Source organism: Delphinus delphis, chromosome 10, assembly GCF_949987515.2.
Source record: "Delphinus delphis chromosome 10, mDelDel1.2, whole genome shotgun sequence".
NCBI classification, from domain to species: domain Eukaryota; kingdom Metazoa; phylum Chordata; class Mammalia; order Artiodactyla; family Delphinidae; genus Delphinus; species Delphinus delphis.
Window position 1 is genome coordinate 65104622 of NC_082692.2, and position 21065 is coordinate 65125686.

Below are 21065 nucleotides of genomic sequence, written 5' to 3' on the forward strand. Positions count from 1 at the left end.
CATATACTTACCTGCCAGCTTCTTTGGTGAGGCAACTGTTCAGATCCTTGACCCATTTTTTAATTGGGTTCTTTGTTTTGTTATTGTTGACTGTTAAGGGTTTTTTATATATTTTGGATCCCAGTCCTTTATCAGATATGTGTTTTGCAAAGATTTCCTCCCAGTCTGTGGCTTGTCTTTTCATTCTCTTAACAATGTCTTTCACAGAGAGTAAGTTTTTGTTTGTTTGTTTTTTAAATTTTAATAAAGTCCAACTTACCAATTTTTTCGTTTCACAGATTGTGCTTTTTGTGTTGTATCTAAAAAGTTACCAACAAACCTGAGGTCACCTAGATTTTCTCCTATTTTATCTTCTAGGAGTTTTTATACCTTTACATTTAGGTCTATGATTCATTTTTTTAAAAAATATGTGCATGTCCAGTTGTTCCAGCAGCGTTAGTTGAAAAGACTATCTTGGGAATCCCTGGCGGTCCAGTGATTAGGACTTGGTGCTTTTCACTGCATGGCCCAGGTTCAATCCGCGGTCAGGGAACTAAGATCCCGCAAGCCACATGGCGAGGCCAAAAAAAATAAAAGAAAACAAAACAAAAGACTATCCTTTCTCCATTTAACTGCCTTTGCCCCCTGGTCAAAGATAAATTGGTTATATTCATGTGGTTCTACTTCTGGACTCTCTATTCTGTTCCACGGATCTGTCTATTCTTTCACCAAAGACCTGCACACAATGTTTACAGCAGCTTTATTCATAATTACCGAAACGTGGAAACAACCAAAATGTCCTTTAATAGGTGAATGGATAAACAAACTGTGGCACATTCATAAAATGGAATATTATTCAGCAAAAAAAAGAAATGAGCTATCAAGCCATGAAAAGACATGCAGGAGCATTAAATGAAGTTATTGAAAGAAATTAACACTAAATTATTCTAACTATATGACATTCTGGAAAAGGCAAGATTATGGAGACAGTAAAAAAGATCAGAGATTGCTAGAGAGTCAGGGGAATGGAGGGAGGGATGAATAAGTGGAACATGGGGGATTTTAAAGCAGTGAAACTTCTGTATGATACTGAATTGTAGATACATGTCATTATACATTTGTCAAAACCCACAGAAGATACAACCCAAGGAGTGAACTCTAATGTCAACTTCAGACTTTAGTTAATAATAATGTACCAAACATTGGCTCATCAATTTTAACAAATACACTACACTAATACAAGGTACTAATAATAGGGGAAACGCTGTGTGAGGGAGTATATGGGATTCTCTGTATCTCCTGCTCAGTTTTCCTGTAAACCTAAAACTGCTCTCAAAAATAGTTTATTTAAAAAAAAAAAACAACACCTCAAACATTCTACTGCGAAACTCATGTTCTTTCCAACACAACATGCTGCCCAGGTTATCCATGGGTAAAGCAAAAATTATGTTCTATATATGTAGAATGTATATTTAAACATAAGGGGGAAAAAACTCAATATGTAATATAATTAACCTACAGATGAAATAGTTTATAATTCTTAATTTTTACAAGGATTCTAATTTGAATCAATAAATTTTAATAGGGAAAAAAAATGGAGTAACTACCCCACACTCTGCATGCCCCTGTGTCCTTGCCACACTGGAACCAGCCAGATTCTCTGTCTGGTGAGCCACATCAGGCCAAGCAGCACAGAGACTGATGTTAGGTGCCTGGGATTTATAGCCTCCTCACCCACAGGCTATATCACAGCTAGCCACACAAGTAGCTGATCTTTTTTTTTCCCCCCAGGTGATCTTTTTAAAACCCAGGTGCTAAAGACATCCAAGGACTAGGAAGATTCTTACCAAGTGGAGTGACTCGGGGCTGAACGTCCTTCAGAACTTCATGCAGCCACTCCGTGAATCGAACGTAATAAAGATCGGAGAAAATGTCATCAACCCGTCCATTTTCAAAAAGATACTAAAAGAAAAATAATCAATAAAAGTTGTCGGTAGTCTCTTGGGCAAGTTGTTGTGGGGAAGCAAACATTTTTCTACCAGTACCCTCACCTCTCCCTACCCATTCCTCCCCCATTAACAAACCAACACACCAAGTCAAAACTGTCCAGCAGGGACTTCCCTGGTGGTCCAGTGGTTAAGAATCTGTCTTCCAATGCAGGAGACTTGGGTTCGATCCCTCATTGGGGAACTAAGATCCCACATGCTGCGGGGCTACTGAGCCCATGCACCACAACTAGAGAGAAGTCCACACGCCGCAACAAAAATCCTACGTGCCATGACAAAGAGCCAACGCAGCCAAATAAATAAATTAAAAAAAAAAACTGTCCAGTGTGCGGCACTTTCACAGTATACTTCAGCATGTGAACTGACTCTCACAACACTCTTGAGATTGGGTCAATGGGGCAGATTTTGTGAATGCTATTTCACCCAAGCAAGGCATTGTCTTGTGGTAGCAAAAATCACGATGTGGGCTCCAGGGCCAGCCTCTTACTAGCTGTGGTATAAGTTTAGTAACTCATGGGAGTCTTTTAACTTTGGGGGCTCAGTTTCCTTGTTTGTAAAAGGAGATGACTGTGCCTGCCTTCCAGGAGTGAGAGAGCATGGAATGAGACAAAGCATGTAGAGCATTTCACCCAGTGTTCTGGGTGACTGGTTAAGAAAGAGGAACAAAGTGGGAGATGGGCTTTTCTCAGGCCTAAGCAACAGGGTGAGTCCTAGTTAGCAAGTGTTCTTCCATCATACTGTGGGCTTCTCCACAATAGCATTCAAACACTAAGAAATCCACCTCTGCTCTCCTAAACTGCCAGTCCTAAAATGAATTTCTTTGTTAATCTTCATCCTAGATGTCCTGACAACCTAACTACAGTTGTATATTCTAGCTAGACACTTCCAAATAATTATTTTGCATTAATGCAGGAAACAATGAGAAGACAAGCTACATGTCAGCACGAGACTTTGTTATGGATAAACTGCTTTCCTGCAAACTACATGTTTACTTTAATGAAAAGGGTTATATAAATGTTCCATGATAAAAAAAGACTCTAAGGTAATATATCAAATATTTTAATAGATGTTTCTCTAGATAGTGGGATTATGATGATGTTTTATTTTTTAAAGTGAACATGTAGATCTTTTCCAATTTTAAAAAACATACATTTAAAAATTCACTATATAGTTAAAAGAGAATGTCTTTATTGTAACCACTTGCCTGTCATTTTACTAATTTGACTACCCAGCAAATACCCAATGGGAACACAGCTCAAACATGTTCCTGTGAAGTTCTGTTTCCTACCTTTTGAATACACAGGAAAATATAGTACAGCACATCTGGGTCATAGGGTTCACCTTCTCCATTTCGAGCTTCCCGTGTCATTAGACAGAGCCCATAATTCAACTCGGCCACAGCAGAAGAGATGAGATCTTCCTGGAATCGCAGCAACTGACGCCCTGCAACACAAGCCCCAGAGGTGAGTGAGGGTCCTGGCAACAGCCGTCCCTTTACTGGTTGCTCATATCCCTGGAAGGAGGTTTCAGAGCAGACACCACCCATGAAGGCGCTGGGATGAAAATGGTCACTTGTATCTACGATCAGAACTAGCCTACAAAGACAATAATCCTGTTTGCCCTATTACACAAAGGGTTTCCTTACCAAAATCCTTCCTACCTCACGTATCCCCCCAATTATTATTAGGACCAAGACATGAAAGCAAAAACACAAAATCCACCCTCTGTAATATGAGGAAGTACGTGAGGATAATGCTAAGGAAGAGGGCCCCTGAGTGCACTCACTAATTCATATCTCCTCCCAGAAGTCTCTCTGTCCCAGAAATCCATGTGTACAAAAATGCCTGATCTTGGGCAAACCCCACAAATTCTGCTCATTTATAGTAGGTCCGGCCTGCTTGTTGCTTGTCTTGAATTCAGCATACTATTTCAGATGGTGCGCCCTAGTGCCCAGAGAGCCAAGGGACACCACTTTCCTGCCATTCTGTCCTCCTGCTGCTTAAGTACCATTGCATTTTTGCCAGAGTCCAACCCTCTTTCCCTCCCAAACACTTACTCCCAATGGGCGCCAGTCTGTTCTGAGCATCCTTCTCTAGCTCAGCGTTCTTGGTCTGTGCCCAGTTTTTCCATACTTCAAGCCCTTCTTCTGGCTTCAGAGAATTTGGAAGCAGAAGTTCTGGGGAAGGCTGTGGCTGTGACTGTGGTTCAACTTCAGCAACTTGGACAGTTTGAGCCTATGAGAGAGAAACCATCAAAATGTGTCAAAAGGCCTTTTGGCAAAACTGCTGGAAAAATGTTACTTATAGTAAAAAACAAAACACAAATGTACCATACTAATGTTAGATGTTAATAACTGCAGAAATTGGGTGTGGGGTTTATGGAAATTCTGTAATTTTTCTGTAAGTCTAAAACTGTTCTAAAAAAAAAAAAATCTCAAAAAAAAAAGTTACAGTTCTTTTAATTAAAAAACCTCTCTTCTCCTTGCTGTCGTACTTCCAAGAACCTCTGGAGTTCTATTCTTTACTCCAGAGACAGCAAAGACTAGTGCAAAGCTCCTTAGTCTTGGCTGTACTTTTGAATCTCTGATTTTTTTTTTTTTGTGGTATGCAGTCCTCTCACTGTTGTGGCCTCTCCCGTTGTGGAGCACAGGCTCCGGATGCACAGGCTGAGCGGCCATGGCTCACGGGCCCAGCCGCTCCGCGGCATGTGGGATCTTCCCGGACTGGGACACGAACTCGTGTCCCCTGCATTGGCAGGCGGACTCTCAACCACTGTGCCACCAGGGAAGCCCTGAATCTCTGATTTAAAAACACCAATACCTGAGCTCCACCCCAGAATCTCTTTTTAAAGAGGTATCAGTCTTTTTAAAACCTTCCCACGTAAAAAGGCAATTCTAACGTTTAGTCACTGCTCAGAACTTACTGGCACAAAGCACTGCTCATCAAACTACAATGCGCAAATAAACCCCTTGGGGATTTTATTAAAATGCAGATTCTAATTAGAAAGATCGCAGGTGGGACCTGAGATTCTGCATTTCTAACAAGCTCCCAAATAAGGGAGCTGGTCTGCAGACTATACTTTGAGTACCAAGTGTCCAGACTGTTAAACTTGGTTGCACCTTAAAATCATCTGGCTGATTTTAAAAAACACCCATGCCTGGGCCTTATCCACAGAGATTCTGATTTAACTGGTCGAAGGTGGAAGCCTGCCAGCAGTATTTTTAAAAGCTCTCCAGGTGATTCTAATGTCCAGTCATGGTTGAAAATCATCCTTCATGTTCCTCTCAATAATACTGCTTTGGCTCATAAGGACATTTTCTAGAGACAGGAGGCACTGTTTTACCTTCCTGCCTCCAAAGGAAGAGTAGTCCCATCCTCAACGGTCTGACAGCCAAACCATGCAGCCAAAGGGGCAGAGAATGTCCATGACCTTCAATCACAATCCCCATCAGGCAGGACAGACACCAACACAGATACAAAGCACAGGTTCTTGGGTCTCACACATCTATCTACATTGGGAACAAATTCCCTTGAGCAATTTTCCAAGCCAGGGCCTACTAAAGGGCTGAAGAAAGCCAAATCATTCAAATTGAAGGCAAAATAATTTATTCATGACATAAATTTGCTTGTCAATAAATAAAAATAAAAACTACCCTACTAGCTTTGATATAAGATACATGATCAAACAAGGAAATAAAGAAATACCAGTGCTAGGCCCTTAAATGTCTGTCAACCCTGGAGCTCCCCTCTAGACACACTTCTCAGTTCAACTACCATTCTCCTTGGTGAGTCTCAACCACCTTCCCAGTTTAGATCTCCATGTTTGTGGAAATGATTGCTAACTCTGCGACTCTAAGCTAGACGGTCCCTTAATATACCCAGTGGGTACTGTACATCTCCAGCTGAACATCTGAAAGCCACCTCACATTAACATCTACGGAGAGAATTCATCACTTTGCCCATCCAGAAGTATTCTCCTCAGAGTTCCCTCTCTTACCTTGTTCAATGGCAACACCATCTACCCAAGCTAGAAATCTAGTAGGAGTCTGACTGGGTAAGTAGGTGGGGGCCAGAGGATTTAGGGCAGTGCTTCTCTGTCTTATTAGCCAGGGTCCCTTCACTGTGTGCCTCTACCCACTACATGTAACACTCCTTATCATCCCGACAACGAAAATTCTTCTACACATGTTCAAATGTCTATCAGTAGGTAGGGGAAGTAGAAGTCTCATCCAGGTTGAAAACTACTGATTCAAGTAAGGCCTTCTACACTTGGTGTAGAGTTTTTCCTATTTGTAATGGAGACCTTAAAAGAGTTTTAAGTTGGGAAGTGACATAATCTTACATTTTAAGGAAATTATTCTTGAGCTGTAGAAAATGGATTAAAGAGCAAAAGTGGAAGTAGGTGCTGGTGGCCAAGACCAGGATGGTGGCAGTGAAATGATTTAAGAGATTCTGAGAAGTTTGGTGGTAGAATCAATGTGGCTTGTTGATGAATTGACTGTGAGGAGTACAGTAAAGCAGACTCAAGGATCTCAAGGATGACTCCTGGGTTTCTGGCTTAAACAAATGGGTGGATGATGGTATCACTTTTTGAGATGGGATAGTTTTTGATAGTAGTAGAGGGGATGCTAATGAAGTGCTCAGATATGTTTAACAAATGCAAGTAAATAAATAAGTAGGCTGCTGAATGTATGGGAAAGGTCCTAAGGGGAAAGGTACAGTCTAGGGATAAAGATCTGTGTGTTAATGCAGTACATGGTATAAGACATGGGCTCTAGAGGCTGTCCAAGGCTGAATGCCAACTCTCCCACTTACTAAAAGGTGGCTTTGGCCTTGTTGTTTAATCTCTCTGTGCCTCAGTTTCTTCATTTGTAAAATGGAGATAGTAGTACACACTTCTTAAGGTTGGTGTGAGAATTAAATGAGTTAATATATGCAACACTAAGGACAGTGCCTGGCAGATAGTGTCAGTGATTATCACCTTCTGCAGCAGACATCTAGAGGATTCTGAAAATCATGACAATGGAGAGAAATCCCTTAGGGAGAAAAGAGGGTTAGTACAGAGCTTTGAGAAACAACATGTATGGCTCAGACAGAAGAGAAGGAGGCTTCAGCAAAGTCTCCTGAGAAGGAAAAATAACCAGTGGGGTAGGAGGAAGACCAGGAGTGCATAATAACATGGAAGTCCAAAGGAGAGTTTCAAGAAGGCAGGCATGGTCTGTTGTGCTGTGTGTTGCTATAAGTGAGATAAAAACAGACACGTCTGTTGGATCTGGCCACGGGGAGGTAGGTCACTGATGACCTTAACAAGAGCAGACCCCGTCATGAGTTGAAGGGAAAACTGGTTAGCAAGTAGAGTCAGCCTGTGCAGATAATCCTTTTGAGAACTCTGGGAATAAAGTAAAGTGGAGAAATAGGGGAACAGATGGAGGTGGGTGTGAGGTCAAGGGAGGGAGGTTTAGCCACAAATCTGGTTTTAAAGATAGGATATAAAAGAGCTTTCAAAAAGGGTATGCCAGGTGAAGGAACACATCAGCGCTCCTTAGGGTTCAACTCACATCACAGCACAATTATCTTCCCATGGGCTACGAGGGCTCCAAGGGCAGACTCTTATTCACCTCTGTTTCCCAGCACCTAGAACAGAGCCTGATAAGGAGAGCAGAGGGATATTTGTGGTGTAAATGGACAAACTCATCTTTCCTGCATGATGGGTATTCTTCCCAATTTTTCTTTTTCTGGTAATAACCCTTGACATACGTCGCTTTAAGACTTTGCCAAAGGAGACACAGCCTCTGAAGAACATGAAGAATGCTAAAATGAACTTACTAAAATGAACTCTAGAAAAGATTTTCCTGCTGAAGGGCCCAGATGTGCAAATTACAAGCAGAGCCCAATGAGCAACAAGAGTCCTGAATTGCAAATTGGAACATCAGGCCCAGGAGAGCAGAGGAGAGGCCTGATATGCTCCATCCCTGTCAGCAAAAGGTCAGCACAGAGCACCATTACAAGTCTCCTGTCCGGTCTCTCCTACATGCAATCAATTCTACACACCAGTAATTGATTCTTCTTATTACCACGACTCTTAGGATTCTGGAAAATTTTCCTACCACAGATCGTATCAGCTCTTCACTTCGGGAAGATAGCCCCTTTGCCCCCTGTACTAAATCCTCTCCCATGGTTCTCCTCCTCTCATGTTAACCTAGGCCATATCACTTGTGTCCACCCCTGGCTCTTATTCATCCTGCTCCATCCTTCTGTCAATCTAAGCTATAAACTAGAGATCAAATGCCATTTTTTCCACAAAGATACCTCTGCTGACATTTAACCTAGATTGATTTCTGAATTCCCAGCTTGACTTTGTGTGTGTAGCACACGTTGTCACACTTAATTATGCTGCTTTATACTTTACAGAAACAAATCATATGTTCTCACTTCCACTACACTATAAGCTACCCGAAGCAATGACACTGTCTTGTTCTACTTCTAGGCCTGACAGCTGGATATTTAATAGGTCCTTAACAAAGTCACTTAAGATTAACATACTGTTGCCTCTATGAAACCACTCGGTCAGCTTTTGCTTACCCAATCATTTACGTCTTGAGTTTCTGAGTGTGGTCCCTGGTCTAACAGTGCTTTGTTTGTGCCAGCTCCCTCACATGCATTCCCAGAGCTCCTGTGCTGAGGCACACTACCTTCACCAGTCCCATGAGACCAGAGGCCCTACATCCACTCTAAATGTCTGCTAGACAAGGGACCAGAAACTTTACTAACAGTCTTAAAAGGTGGATCTGTGATAGCCTTAAGAAGATTAACAATTAGAAAAGATAAAAGAGCCAAGTAATTTTAAAGTTAAAATTTCAACAGTTCTGGGCTTTCCTGGTGGCACAGTGGTTGAGAATCCACCTGCCAATGCAGGGGACACGGGTTCGATCCCTGGTCCGGGAAGATTCCTACATGCCGCAGAGGAACTAAGCCTGTGCGCCACAACTACTGGGGCTGTGCTCTGGAGCCCACGAGCCACAACTACTGAGCCTACGTGACACAACTACTGAAGCCCGTGCGCCTAGAGCCAGTGCTTCACAACAAGAGAAGCCAACACAATGAGTAGCCCCCGCTCACTGCAACTAGAGAAAGCCCATGCGCAGCAATGAAGACCCAACGTAGCCAAAAATAAATTTTAAAAAAGTGCCTCTTTTAAAAAAAATTTTAACAGTTTTATTTTTGCAACTTTTCTATAAATCTAAAATCATTTCAAAATAAGAAGTTAAAAAATTTAGCTCAGGGCTTCCCTGGTGGCGCAGTGGCTGGGAGTCCGCCTGCCAAAGTAGGGGACACGGGTTCGAGGCCTCGTCCGGGAGGATGCCACATGCCATGGAGCAGCTGAGCCGTGTACCACAACTACTGAGTCTGCGCTCTAGAGCCCACGAGCCACAACTGCTGAGGCCTGCGCACCTAGAGTCCGTGCTCTGCAACAGGAGAAGCCACCACAATGAGAGGCATACACACCGCAATGAAGAGTAGCCCCTGCTCGCCACAACTAGAGAAAGCCCGTGTGCAGCAATGAAGACCCAACACAGCCAAAAATAAAATAAATTTATTAAAAAAAACAAAACAACTTAGCTCAACATAGCTGCCATGACAGAAAACTCAATTAACCATGGCTTGTCTTAACTATTTTTTAAGGAACGTAAAAACACGGTTGGAAAGTCCCACTGCATAAGGGGGCTTATTCAAGACTCCCAAGATGATCACTTTTTTTTTTTTTGGGGGGCCATGTTACATGCCTTGAGGGAATCTTAATTCCCCAACCAGGGATCAAATCCATGCCCCCTGCAGTGGCAGTGTGGAGTCCTAACCGCTGGATCACCAGGGAATTCCCCAAAGATGATCACTTTTAACAGGCCCACCAGAAGGTATTTTAGATCTCATAATTCACTTATACTGTGTCCAGTGTAGTCCATCTTTAGATGACAACTAAAGGAGGAACAATTTAACACCCTCTCAACTGTGAAGAGTTTAGAGCCTGTGTGCTAAACTACAGGGGTTCCACTAGATCTGTTCATCTGTGATGCAGAAAGCAGCTTCTGGGACAGAGATAACACTTGGGGTGACCCATTAGTCTCTACCTAGAAGTTTACCCTTCCTAAAGAGATCACAAAAAAGCACTCCAGGCATCTATCCCCAAAGCAGTTACTGGTCATTTCATTTACCTTCAGGTACCAGGCTAGAATTCCTGCCGTTCCACAGCTTCACTTGCCATTCCTGTCCCCTCTCCCCAACTCTAATTAAAATACTAAATACTGTATTACTGCAAGACCAACGTCATTCCTGTAAACAAGCCAGAGGCGAAAGAGGTTACCAGGCAAGTTCTGTGTTGCACTGGGCCCTGAGGGAGCAGGCTGCCCTACAGATAAGTCTCACTTACTGAACAAGTAACCTGGAGTTGCTGCTGCTGCTGCTGCTGCTGTGGTGGCGGTGGCGTCTGTTCCTGGGGGGTTTGTTGTTGTGGCTGCTGCTGAGGGTCCCATATATGGACAGTCTGAGCTGTATTCTGGTATGTGCCTGCCACGGCCTGCACAGCCACTGGAATGTGGATGTTGCCATTCATGAACTGTGCTGGAAAGAGAGAGTTTGCAAGGGTCTGCACTACCTCTTCATGGGAGTTTTTCACTACAGACGTGGTGCCCACCATCTTCTCCTTGTCATCCTCCAGCTTTACAGCTGCCAGGGCTGTGGGTGAGCCACTGACGTGAACTGCGTTGTAGGCTTCCTGGGGAATGGCAATGTGAGTAATGCTCTGCTGCTGAGGGTCCCCCCGGGGCTGGGCAGAGTAAACAGGTATGGTCCAAGTTTCTCCTGTAGGGCTAGTAATGGTCCCAGTGGCACTGTACAGGTGGGCACTGTCTACTGTTAGTAAGTCGGGCCTCAAAGACACATAACTCTGCTGCTGGCCCTGTGGAATGGCCAGCACGGTGGCCACCGGCTGCCCTGAGATGGCGTAGGACACAGTGATGGGCATGTCCACTTTGCGCTTCTTCACTGGCTGGAGGACACTGGCCGTGCCAACCCGCCGCTCCCCTTCCCGAGGTGAGCCCTGCTGGGACGGTGGTGGGGAAAGGGCACCCACAGTCTGGATTTGGATCTGCTGACCCCCAGCAAGAGACTGGCCAGCCACCAGCTGAGCCTGGATCTGTTGATGTGGGATGTGCTCCTCTGGGATCTCTGCAGCCTGGATCTGCTGGGCCGCCTGCATGTGCTGCACCTGGATCTGGGCCGCCTGCAGCTGCGAAGGGCTGGGGCTCTGCAGAGATGGGGTCTGGATGGAGGGGGCTGTCGGCTGTGCTGCTTGGCCTTGGATCTGCACCTGGACATGGATGGGCTGCTCAGCAGGTTGGTGAACGGTGAGCTGCGGGGAGAGCTGCTGAGCCGAGACCTGCTGCGGAGACTGCTGTACCTGCACCTGTACCTGCAGCGACAAGATTCACCAGTGAGTGAATAGGGCAACATCGAGAATCCAGCCCCGAAGGGAAGAAGAGATCTCAGACGGGAACCCTGGGTAATGTGAAGAGGAGGGGCCGCCATACCCAAGGCTTCTGAGGAGGCCATAATCTCCAAAACCATAGGCAAAATTCTCCAGCATCACACTCTGAATGTGTTGCATTCAGAGCAACACATATCCACCTGAGAGCAAGCAAGACTATCAAGTGGGAAATATCAAAACTTTTGCTCATTTCTTGACTTCCTTTTTAAAAGTAACCCCTTTTGTTTTTGCATACTGACATAGTAGTACAAGTATACAATTTATAAATATATACTTAGGCGTATGATCAAAAAATAGTTTATCCATGTGGTTAGTAATAAAAAGTGTGGGAATCTTGTTCTAAAAGGTCAGAAGGCATTCAATTCCCAACTCAGGATCAAAACTACCCCCACCACAGACAAATAGTAAAAAAACACAGTAGAGAAAAACAACAACAACAACAACAACAAAAACACAGTAGAGACAAAATGTTTGAAATCTCTTTTGGAGATACCTCCAACTTTGCTGCTAAAATATGGGCACTGTTGAATGATTCTTTAGAGTGCTTATTTAAGACAGCATTGTTTTAATAGAGAAGCCACAGATTCCTGATCATTTAATCTAAGGTTATTATATCCTGACCCATGCATTTCTGATAATAATGCAGCTCATGTCTTATTGAAGTTACTTCAGCATACAAAACAGCACGAAAAGATGCTACGTATAGTATGTAATTTTAAAAAAGAAAAGGTTTTTCCATCAGACACACATACCTAAATTACTCTGAACTCGGACTTCCCTGGTGGTCCAGTGGGTAAGAATCCACGCTCCCAATACAGGAGGCCTGGGTTCAATCCCTGTTTGGGGAACTAGATCTCATATGCATGTTGCAACTGAGTTTGCATGCCACAACTAAGAAGCCCACATATCGCAACTAAAAGTCCACATGCCACAACGAAGATGCCACGTGCAGCAACTAAGACCCAGTGCAGCCTACATAAATAAATTAAAAAAAAAATTACTCTGAGCTCATGTAGGAAGGAGGAAGGTATAAAATAAGAAGGTAGATCAGTGATTATATACATCACAAAAGATAACCAAAGATGGTGCTGGGACAACTGGCTATCTATGTAAAAAGAATGAAGTTGGACCTCATCCTCACAACATACACAAAAAATGGGAGAGGATCTGAACAGACACTTCTCCCAAGAAGATAAGCAAATGGCCGGTAAGCACATGAAAAGTTACTTAACATTGTTAGCCGTCAGGGAAATGCAAATCAAAAGCAAAATGAGATACCATTTAAACCCAGGAGGTTGACTATAATAAAAAAAAAAAGATAATAGGGACTTCCCTGGAAGTCCAGTGGTTAAGACTCCACGCTTCCAATGCATGGGTTCCATCCCTGGTCGGAGAACCCAGACCCCACATGACGTGTGGCACGGCCAAAAAATACAATTAAAAAAAAAGTTTTTTTTTAAATAATAAAAGATAACAGGGACTTCCCTGGTGGCACAGTGGTTAACAATCCGCCTGCCAATGCAGAGGATGAGGATTCAAGCCCTGATCCGGGAAGATCCCACATGCCGCGGAGCAACTCAGCCCATGTGCCACAACTGCTGAGCCTGCGCTCTACAGCCTGTGAGCCACAACGACAAAAGCCCACACAACTACAGCCTGAGCTATGCTTTGCAACGAGAAGCCACCCCAATGAGAAACCTGCGCACTGCAACAGAGTTAGCCCCCACTCGCTGCAACTAGAGAAAGCCCACGCACAGCAAGGAAGACCCAACACAACCAAAAATAAATAAATAAATAAATAAATAAGATAACAAATGTTGGCAAGGATGTGAAAAAACTGGAATTCTCATACACTGCTGGTGGGAATGTAAAATGGTGTAGCTGCTTTGGAAAAAAGTCTGGCAGGGACTACCCTGGTGGCGCAGTGGTTAAGAATCTGCCTGCCAATGCAGGGGACACAAGTTTGAGCCCTGGTCCAGGAAGATCCCACATGCTGTGGAGCAACTAAGCCCATATGCCACAACTACTGAGCCCGCAAGCCACAACTAGAGAACGCCCACATGCAGCAACAAAGACCCAATTCAGCCAAAAATAAAAATAAATAAATTTATAACATACTTTAAAAAACAAACAAACAAAAGTCTGGCAGATCATCAAAAGGTTAAACATAGCATATGACAAAGATATGAAAACCACACCATATGACCTAGCAGTTTCACTCCTAGTTATATACTCAAGAGAAACAGAAACTATACTCATGTAAAAACTTGGACATGAGGGACTTCCCTGATAGTCCAGTGGTTAAGAATCTGCCTTCCAATGCAGGGGACGTGGGTTCGATCCCTGGTCAGGGAACTAAGACCCCACATGTGGCAAGGCAACCGAGCCCATGAGCTCAAGATCCCACGTGCCGCAACTACTGAGCCCAGGTGCCACAATGGATAGCCTGCACGCCACAACGAAAGATACCATATGCACAACTAAGACCCAACGTGGCCAAATAAAGAAATTAATAGATAAATATTTTAAAAAAGAACTTGGACATGAATGTTAATAACAGCATTATTTAAAATAACCAAAAAGTGGAAACAACCCAAATATCTATCAACTGATGGATAAATAAAATGTAGTACTTCCATACAACAGCATGTTGTTTAGTAAGAAAAACATAAAGTTTTGATAAAATGCTACAACACAGATGAACCCTGAAAACATTATGCTAAATGAAGTCAGTCACAAAAGACTACATATTGTATGATTCCATTAATATGAATGTCCAAAACAGGCAAATCTATAGAAATAGAAAGTAGATTAGTGGTTATCCAGGACACAGGGACTGGGGAAAATATGAAGTAACTGCTAATGGCTACAGGGTTTCTTTCTGGAGGTGATGAGAAATGTTCTAAAATTGATGTGGTAATGGCAGCACAACTCTGTGAATAGACTAAAAACTACTAAGTTGCACGCTTTACATGGAAATGACTGAATTATTTGATATGAGAATTACATCTCATTAAAGCCACTACTGATTTAAAAAAAAAAAAAAAAAGCAAGGAAGAGGCTGTGTAAAGAGCATAGGCCTTGGGACTTCCCTGGTGGTCCAGTGGCTAAGACTCCACGCTCCCAATGCAGGGGGTCTGGGCTCATTCCCTGGTCAGAGAACTAGATACCACATGCCACAACAAACAGTTAGCATGCCACAACTAAAGAGCCTGCATCTCACAACTAAAAGATTCCGTGTGCTGCAATGAAGATCCCACATGGTGCAATGAAGATCCCATGTGCCACAACTAAGACCTGGTGCAGCCAAATAAACAAATAAATAAATATTAAAAAAAAAGAGCACAGGCCTTATGAACAGACTTTAAGTGAACAGACTTGAAGTGATGATGTACTTTCCTGGCTGTGAGTCCTCTAAGTTTCAGTTTCCTGAGGTACAATAAAAAGGGGGAGAATGCCTACCTCCTTACAGAGTTGTCATGAGCATTAAAATAATGTTTACTGACACATAGTAGATGTTCAAAAAGTAGGTTTTCTTCCTCATAAGCAATATTTCTTTACACCAGTGAGTCTCAAAATGTAGTTTCCAGGCCAACATCATCATCACACTGGCAATTATCAGAAATACAAACTTTCAGGTCCCAGCTCAGAACTATTAAACCAGAAACTCTAGGAATGGGCCCAGCAATCTGTATCTTAACAAGTCTTCCAGGTGACTGATGCATGCTCAAGATGGAGAATCAGTGCTTTATACCAAGGACTAGAGGAAATGGTGAAGCCAATTACTACAAAAAAGCAGTTTTCAAGCTCTTTGGTCTCAGCACCCTTTCAAAAAATGATTGAGGACCAACCCCAAAAAGCTTTTCTTTACACGAGCATAGATAACAATTCTTACTGTATAAGAAAATTAAACTAGGAAACTTAGAAAAATATTAATTCATTAAAAATCACCACATAGAGCAGAAGCAAGAAGAACTACAATTCTGCAGCCTGTGGAAGGAAAACCACATTCACAGAAAGATAGACAAAATGAAAAGGCAGAGGACTTTGTACCAGATGAAGGAACAAGATAAAACCCCAGAAAAACAACTAAATGAAGTGGAGATAGGAAACCTTCCAGAGAAAGAATTCAGAATAATGATAGTGAACATGACCCAGGACCTTGGAAAAAGAATGGAGGCAAAGATCGAGAAGATGCAAGAAATGTTCAACAAAGACCTAGAAGAATTAAGAACAAACAGAGATGAACAATACAATAACTGAAATGAAAAATACACTAAAAGGAATCAATAGCAAAATAACTGAGGCAGAACAACAGATAAGTGATGTGGAAGACAGAATGGTGGAATTCACTGCGACAGAACAGAATAAAGAAAAAAGAATGAAAAGAAATGAAGACAACCTAAGAGACCTTTGGGACAACATTAAACACAATAACATTCACATTATAGGGGTCCCAGAAGGAGAAGAGAGAGAAAGGAGCTGAGAAAATATCTGAAGAGATTATAGTCGAAAACTTCCCTAACACAGGAAAGGAAATATCTACCCAAGTCTAGGAAGTGCAGAGAGTCTCAGGTAGGATACACCCAAAGAGAAACACGCCAAGGTTTTTACCATCAAACTGGTAAAAATTAAAGACAAAGAAAAATTATTGAAAGCAGCAAGGCAAAAACAACAAATAACATACAAGGGAACTTCCATAAGGTTAACAGCTGATTTCTCAGCAGAAACTCTACAAGCCAGAAGGGAGTGGCATGACATATTTAAAGTGATGAAAGAGAAGAACCTACAACCAAGATAACTCGACCTGGCAAGGATCTCATTCAGATTTGATGGAGAAATCAAAAGCTTTACAGACAAGCAAAAGCTAAGAGAATTCAGCACCATCAAACCAGCTCTACAGCAAATGCTAAAGGAACTTCTCTAAGCGGGAAACACAAGAAAATAAAAGCACCTACAAAAACAAACCCAAAACAATTACGAAAATGGTAATAGGAACATACATATTGATAATTTCCTTAAATGTGAATGGATTAAATGCTCCAACCAAAAGACACAGGGTCGCTGAATGGATGCAAAAACAAGACCCATATATATGCTGTCTACAAAAGACCCACTTCAGACCTAGGGACACATACAAACTGAAAGTGAGGGGATGGAAAAAGATATTCCATGAAAATGGAAATCAAAAGAAAGCTGGAGTAGCAATACTCATATCAGATGAAATACACTTTAAAATAAAGAATGTTACAAGAGACAAGGAAGGACACTACATAATGATCAAGGGATCATTCCAAGAAGAAGACATAACAATTATAAATATATATGCACCCAACACAGTAGCACCACAATACATAAAACAACTGCTAACAGCTATAAAAGAGGAAATCGACAGTAACACAATAATAGTGGGGGACTTTAACACCTCACTTACACCAATGGACAGATCATCCAGACAGAAAATTAATAAGGAAACATAAGGTTTAAATAACACAATAGACCAGATAGATTTAATTGATATTTACAGGACATTCCATCCAAAAACCGCAAATTACACTTTCCTTCTCAAGGGCACATGGAACATTCTCCAGGATAGATCACATCTTGCATCAAAAATCAAGCCTTGGTAAATTTAAGAAAACTGAAATCATATCAAGCATCTTTTCTGACCACAATGCTATGAGATTAGAAATTCATTACAGGGGAAAAAATGTAAAAAACCCAAACACATGGAGGCTAAAGAATACATTACTAAATAACCAAGAGATTACTGAAGAAATCAAAGAGGAAATCAAAAAATACCTAGAGACAAATGACAATGAAAACATGACGATCCAAAACCTATGGGATGCAGCAAAAGCAGTTCTAAGAGGGAAGTTTATAGCAATACAAGCCTGCCTCAACAAACAAGAAAAATCTCAAATAAACAATCTAAACTTTCACCTAAAGGAACGAGAGAAAGAAGAACAAACAAAACCCAAAGTTAGTTGAAGGAAAGAAATCATAAAGATCAGAGCAGAAATAAATGAAATAGAAACAAAGAAAACAATAGCAAAGATCAATAAAACCAAAAGCTGGTTCTTTGAGAAGATAAAGAAAATTGATAAACCTTTAGCCAGACTCATCAAGCAAAAGAGAGAGAGGACTCAAATCAAGAAAATTAGAAATGAAAAAGAAGTTACAACGGACAAGGCAGAAATACAAAGCATCATAAGAGACTACTATAAGCAACTCTATGTCAATAAAATGGACAACCTGGAAGAAACTGACAAATCCTTAGAAAGGTATAATCTTCCAAGAATGCATCAGGAAGAAATAGAAAATATGACCAGTCACAAGTAATGAAATTGAAACTGTGATTAAAAATCTTCCAACAAACAAAAGTCCAGGACCAGATGGCTTCACCAGTGAATTCTATCAAACATTTAGAGAAGAGCTAACACTCATCCTTCTCAAACTCTTCCAAAAAATTGCAGAGGAAGGAACACTCCCAAACTCATTCTATGAGGCCACCACCATCCCTGATACAAAAACCAGACAAAGATACTACATAAAAAGAAAATTAGAGACCAATATCACTGATGAATATAGATGCAAAAATCCTCAACAAAATACTAGCAAACAGAATCCAACAACACATTAAAAGGATTATACACCATGATCAAGTGAGATTTATGCCAGGGATGCAAGGATTCTTCAATATATGCAGATCAATCAATGTAATATACCATATTAACAAAGTAAAGAATAAAACCCATAAGATCATGTCAAGAGATGCAGAAAAAGCTTTTGACAAAATTCAACACCCATTTATGACAAAAACTCTCCAGAAAGTGGGCACAGAGGGAACCTACCTCAACATAATAAAGGCCATATACGACAAAGCCACAGCAAACATCATTCTCAATGGTGAAAAGCTGAAAGCATTTCCTCTAAGATCAGGAACAAGACAAGGATGTCCACTCTCACCACTATTATTCAACACAGTTTTGCAAGTCCTAGCCACGGCACTCAGAGAAGAAAAAGAAATAAAAGGAAAACAAATTGGAAAAGAAGTAAAACTGTCACTGTTTGCAGATGACATGATACTATACATAGAGAATCCTAAAGATGCCACCAGAAAGCTACTATAGCTAATCAATGAATTTGGTAAAGCTGCAGGATACAAAATTAATACACAAAAATCTCTTGCATTCCTATACACTAACAATGAAAGATCAGAAAGAGAAATTAAGGAAACAATCCCATTCACCACTGCAACAAAAAGAATAAAATATCTAGGGAAAAAACCACCTAAGGAGGTAAAAGACCTATACTCAGAAAACTATAAGACACTGATGAAAGAAATCAACGATGAGGCTTCCCTGGTGGTGCAGTGGTTAAGAATCTGCCTGCCAATGCAGGGGATGTGGGCTCAAGCCCTGGTCCGGGAAGATACCACATGCCACAGAGCAACTAAGCCCATGCACTACAACTACTGAGCCAGCGCTCTAGAGCCTGCGAGCCACAACTACCGAAGCCCGTGTGCCTAGAGCCCATGCTCTGCAACAAAGAAGAGCCACCGCAGTAAGAAGCTAGCGCACCACAACCAAGAGTAGCCCCCACTTGCTGCAACTAGAGAGAAAGCCTGCAGTCAGCAACGAAGACCCAATGCAACCAAAAATTAATTAATTAATTAATTAATTAAAAAAAAAAGAAATCAAAGATGACACAAACAGATGGAGAGATATACCATGTTCTTTGACTGGAAGAATCAATATTGTGAAAATGACTATACTATCCAAAGCAATCTGCAGATTCAATGCAATCCCTATCAAATTAACCAGTGGCATTTTTTACAAAACTAGAACAAAAAATCTTAAAATTTCTATGGAGACACAAAAGACCCCAAATAGCCAAAGCAGTCTTGAGGGGAAAAAAACAGTGCTGGAGGAATCAGACTCTCTGACTTCAGACTATACTGCAAGGCTACAGTAATCAAGACAATATGGTACTGGCACAAAAACAGAAATATAGATCAATGGAACAGGATAGAAAGCCCAGAGATAAACCCACACACCTATGGTCAACTAATCTATGACAAAGGAGGCAAGAATATACAATGGAGAAAAGACAGTCTCTTCAATAAGTGGTGCTGGGAAAACTGGACAGCTACATGTAAAAGAATGAAATTAGACACTCCCTAACACCATACACAAAAATAAACTCAAAATGGATTAGAGACCTAAATGTAAGACCGGACACTATAAAACTCTTAGAGGAAAACATAGGAAGAACACTCTTTGACATAAATCACAGCAAGATCTTTTTTGATCCACCTCCTAGAGTAATGAAAATAAAAACAAAAATAAACAAATGGGACCTAATGAAACTTAAAAGCTTTTGCACAGCAAAGGAAACTACAAACGAGACGAAATGGGAGAAAATATTTGCAAATGAATCAACAGACAAAGGATTAATCTCCAAAAACTGCTCATGCAGCTCAATATTTAAAAAAAAAAAAAAAAACCCAATCCAAAAATGGGCAGAAGACCTAAATAGACATTTCTCCAAAGAAATGGCCATAAAGATGGCCAAGAAGCACATGAAAAGCTGCTCAACAGGGCTTCCCTGGTGGTGCAGTGGTTGAGGATCCGCCTGCCAATGCAGGGGACGTGGGTTCGTGCCCTGGTCCGGGAGGATCCCACATGCCGCAGAGCGGCTGGGCCCGTGAGCCATGGCCGCTGAGCCTGCGCGTCTGGAGCCTGTGCTCCGCAACGGGAGAGGCCACAGCAGTGAGAGGCCCGCGTACAGCAAAAAAAAAAAAAAAAAAAAAAAAAAAAAGCTGCTCAACATCACTAATTATTAGAGAAATGCAAATCAAAACTACAATGAGGTATCATCTCACACCAGTTAGAATGGGCATCATCAGAAAATCTACAAACAACAAATGCTGGAGAGGGTATGGAGAAAAGGGAACCCTCTTGCACTGTTGGTGGTAATGTAAATTGATACAGCCACCATGGAGAACAGTATGGAGGTTCCTTAAAAAGCTAAAAATAGAATTACCGTATGAACTAGCAATCTCACTACTGGGCATCTACCCAGAGAAAAACATAATTCAAAAAGACACATGCACCCAATGTTCATTGCAGAACTATTTACAATAGCCAGGACATGGAAGCAACCTAAATGCCCATCGACAGACTAATGGATAAAGAAGAATTAGAAGATGTGGTATATATATACAATGGACTATTACTCAGCCATAAAATGGAACGAAATTGGGTCATTTGTAGAGACGTGGATGGATTTAGAGACTGTCATACAGAATGAAGTAAGTCAGAAAGAGAAAAACAAATATAGTATATTAACGCATATATGGAACCTAGAAAAATGGTACAGATGAACCGGTTTGCAGGGCAGAAATAGAGACACAGATGTAGAGAACAAACATATAGACACCAAGGGGGGAAAGTGGTGCGGGGGGTGGGGGGGTGGTGGTGGTGTGATGAACTGGGAGATTGGGATTGACATATATACAGTAACATGTATAAAATG

The 21065-nt window shown here is 41.7% G+C and overlaps 1 protein-coding gene across 2 annotated transcripts in view; it reads right to left on the bottom strand.

The window, feature by feature from the left end:
• The window catches only part of QRICH1 (glutamine rich 1), a 54842-nt gene that overhangs the window by 6746 nt on the left and 27031 nt on the right, over positions 1-21065 (bottom strand). For both annotated transcript variants that reach the window (XM_060022459.1, XM_060022460.1), the window contains exons 3-6: positions 10410-11450; positions 4042-4219; positions 3274-3428; positions 1827-1941 (exon numbers count right to left, since the gene is read on the bottom strand). In XM_060022459.1, the coding sequence (XP_059878442.1) occupies positions 1827-1941; positions 3274-3428; positions 4042-4219; positions 10410-11450 (1489 nt within the window). The remainder of the gene's footprint in view (positions 1-1826; positions 1942-3273; positions 3429-4041; positions 4220-10409; positions 11451-21065) is intronic.